The sequence below is a fragment of the Limulus polyphemus genome, unplaced genomic scaffold (genome assembly GCF_000517525.1).
Source record: "Limulus polyphemus unplaced genomic scaffold, Limulus_polyphemus-2.1.2 Scaffold1498, whole genome shotgun sequence".
Lineage (NCBI taxonomy): Eukaryota > Metazoa > Arthropoda > Merostomata > Xiphosura > Limulidae > Limulus > Limulus polyphemus.
The window spans coordinates 249549-252648 of record NW_013667108.1 but is presented as its reverse complement, the minus strand read 5'-3'; the positions used below and the strand labels follow the sequence as shown (position 1 = coordinate 252648).

At 32.1% G+C, this 3100-nt stretch overlaps 1 protein-coding gene across 1 annotated transcript in view; it reads right to left on the bottom strand.

Moving 5' to 3' along the window:
• Positions 1-3100, bottom strand: part of LOC106463845 (dynein heavy chain 1, axonemal-like) — a 233622-nt gene that overhangs the window by 5212 nt on the left and 225310 nt on the right. The window contains 1 exon segment of the mRNA XM_022391464.1: positions 1515-1721. Coding sequence (XP_022247172.1) covers positions 1515-1721 — 207 coding nt within the window.

The window sequence follows — 3100 nt, the reverse complement described above, 5'->3', positions numbered from 1 at the left end:
TACTCCAACTGGTATGTAATATGTTTTAGTTGACATTGTTCCTAGTAAATGACTAGCTTATCCAGATATTACACAATTCACTGATATTCTTTTGCCAGATGTATCAAATCACACATAATTACTCAATAAAGTCAAGTTTGCAACCACTTTACTGGTTACTTTCAGTTGTTTGGAAACATTTGTATTTAAAGTTATTTTAAATAAAAATTACATAATAAAAAGAAAAAGTTAAAGATTCCCATTTAAATGTATTTTAGACCAAAGTTATTGTATTCATTGATATGCATAATCAAATTAAAGAAAAGAAATACTCAACTGAGTATTGCTGTATGCAATATAACAACAAATCACAACACATAACCTTCAATTTATAATTTAATATTAACAGAGGAATATGGATACTGCAGAGTTTACTCCATGTATTTTAAGTTAAAAAAGAAAATTCTTAACAAATAAAACATAACTAGTAATAAATTTAACACATATCTTTACTTAGTGATTCCAAAGGAGTGCAGAGGGTTAAATACAGTTTAAAAAAATGACTTGCATGTACTAATGCAGTGGCATTTCACCACATATATGAGCTGTGGAACCATAGACAATTGTTTAACACATATATATTTAGTTCACAACAAATTCCTTAACATTTGACTGTGCAATGCCTCAATGACTAGACTTATGAGTGGAGACAGCCTTTAATGTCCTTGAAAGCAGTAGAAAAACACACAGCAGCAGCTTTAGGTCAGCAAGAACTCTGAAACTATACCTTAAGCCAATACAAATCAACACTCTCATCCATAAGGTGAAGGCCATGGTTATGAAAGAGAACATTTCAACCCTAACAGAGCTACCATGATGAAGCTAGGCATATCTCCTATATTGTTAATATGATAAAGAAGAAGGATTTAAAGTTCACAATATTCTAGCCATGCCTTAAAATCAATGGCTGCTTTCATGTGAAGAATGGTCAAAGAAACTGGAATCACAGCAATCTAATTTGACTACATACCTATTAAGTCCTTAATGCAACTCCAATTGACTTTAGTGTCTTAATTTGGTTTGTTTAGTAAACATGGTCTTGGAAGTTGACTTTCATACATAGTGGTGGATCGAAGAAAAGACCTTTGAAATATATGGTCTAATACTGACCTAAGCTTTATTTGAAGAAACTTATTACAAAGGAAATTGTGGTGTCAGGCAATAGTGCATCATCATAGCTATCAGATTAGCATGATTAACAGTGAAAAAAGTAGTTCCAAGAGCAGTATGTGATCTGGAATGTAATTCTTATAGGGTGTAATCAACATTCAATATTGAAAATAGTTTTTGAAAAGTAAAAATCTTCTAACAAACAATATAGCAGTGGAGAAATTCTATATTCCTTCCTTAAAAGTAAGCAAAATTGAATAGCAATAAAATAAAGTCACAACAAAAAAAAAAGGCGAAAATAAACTTCTTTTTTATTTAATCTAAACAGAAATTACATTTCAAACAAGAAACATCAAAATTCCCACCTGAAAGTTGAAACTGATTTTATCTATAGACACAATCTGCCTACGGGCATAGTTCTGTAGTGTACCAGTAAGGAAAGCCTGTGGGAAGAAGAATCCACTAATCCAGTATACAGGAGGAATACCATGGTTTACCCACTGTTGAAAAAAGTCTAAGCGAGCTACCAGATCAGATACCCATGATGACAGAGGCTTCAGTGAAGGATAAGCCTGTTACAAAAAAACTATATAATGATAATATCTAAAAAAAATAAGAATTACTTTATTATTAAAGTGAACACTCTAATAAAATTTCTAAAATAGGCTTTGTTGTAAACAATAGACACATTCTGGTTAACAGTCGACTGTTCACAAGTACTAATCTCTAAATGACATAAAAACAAGTAGGTATTCTGGGCAGTGGTGTAGCAAGGGTTCTCAGCACCCGGGGGCAATGACACTTTTGGTGCCCCGCCTCTAATATGTTTTGATTATTTGTTTTGTGACTCATTACCTACTTAATGACAATAACATAAAGAATTAATTACCACCTTACACAGGCCTAAAATAAAGTCACAATATAACATCTCACGATATCACAACTGTAAACCTGGAACTAATGAAGTACAGCCTACTAGGTGTACTTACATAATTTGTAAACCATTTTGATATTTATGTCATCCAATATTGTTCAAAGTCACATAGCTAGAGTAATCTTTCAAGCATGCAGAATAAATTTCTGTTATATCTCTAGTTTTGAAACTTATGTTTTATATAAGAAGCCAGTCACATGTGGTGTACAGATTGATAAAATACTACTTAAGTTTACAAATAACAAATTTTATTACTTTACAAAACTGTACATATACTTAACTAGATCTTGTACAGGTAGCATTCTGGTATTCATGGTTACATTATATGAACCTTTCGTGCTTTTGCTGCCGCAAATGCATCAATTAAACTATCAAAATTTAAGGTATTAAGTACATCTTTTTCAATACTTAATATTGCCAAGTTACTAAGTTGTTCTTGAGTCATTGAGGTTCTCAAGTATGTAAAAATTGATTTCAGCTTGCTGAAGGACCTTTCATAACTAGCAATAGAAACCCCAATTGTTAACAAATTCTGCAATGCAATTCTTAAACTTGGGAAAACATCTTCACCATATAAAATTATAAATGGTAGCAAATCAGTTGCAACCATTGGTTCAGGAAAATCGGTCTGTGTTCTTTTACTTATCAACATTCTACAATCTTTAATTTCTCTGTACAATTCTGGTCCATCAATATCACCTGGATAGCTCTTTGCTAAGTCAGAACATTTTTCTTGCAATTTTCCATCTTTGAAATCTCCAGAAACAATATTTTGCACATCTAGTAGAAATCCAAACTGTTCATCTAAATCTAGTAAGCGAGAAAATCTTCCTGTTATTTCTGTAATCAAGTAATCAGTAACATCCTTAATGATGTGATAAATTTCCTGTTCAGCAGTCAATCCAGCATCAGCTGCATTTTCACCTGGCATTCGTTACAACGTATTTTTTCTTCTTTCAATGATCAATCCCCATGTTTCACATTGATTCTTGCCCACTTTAAGTGCTTGTTGACAGG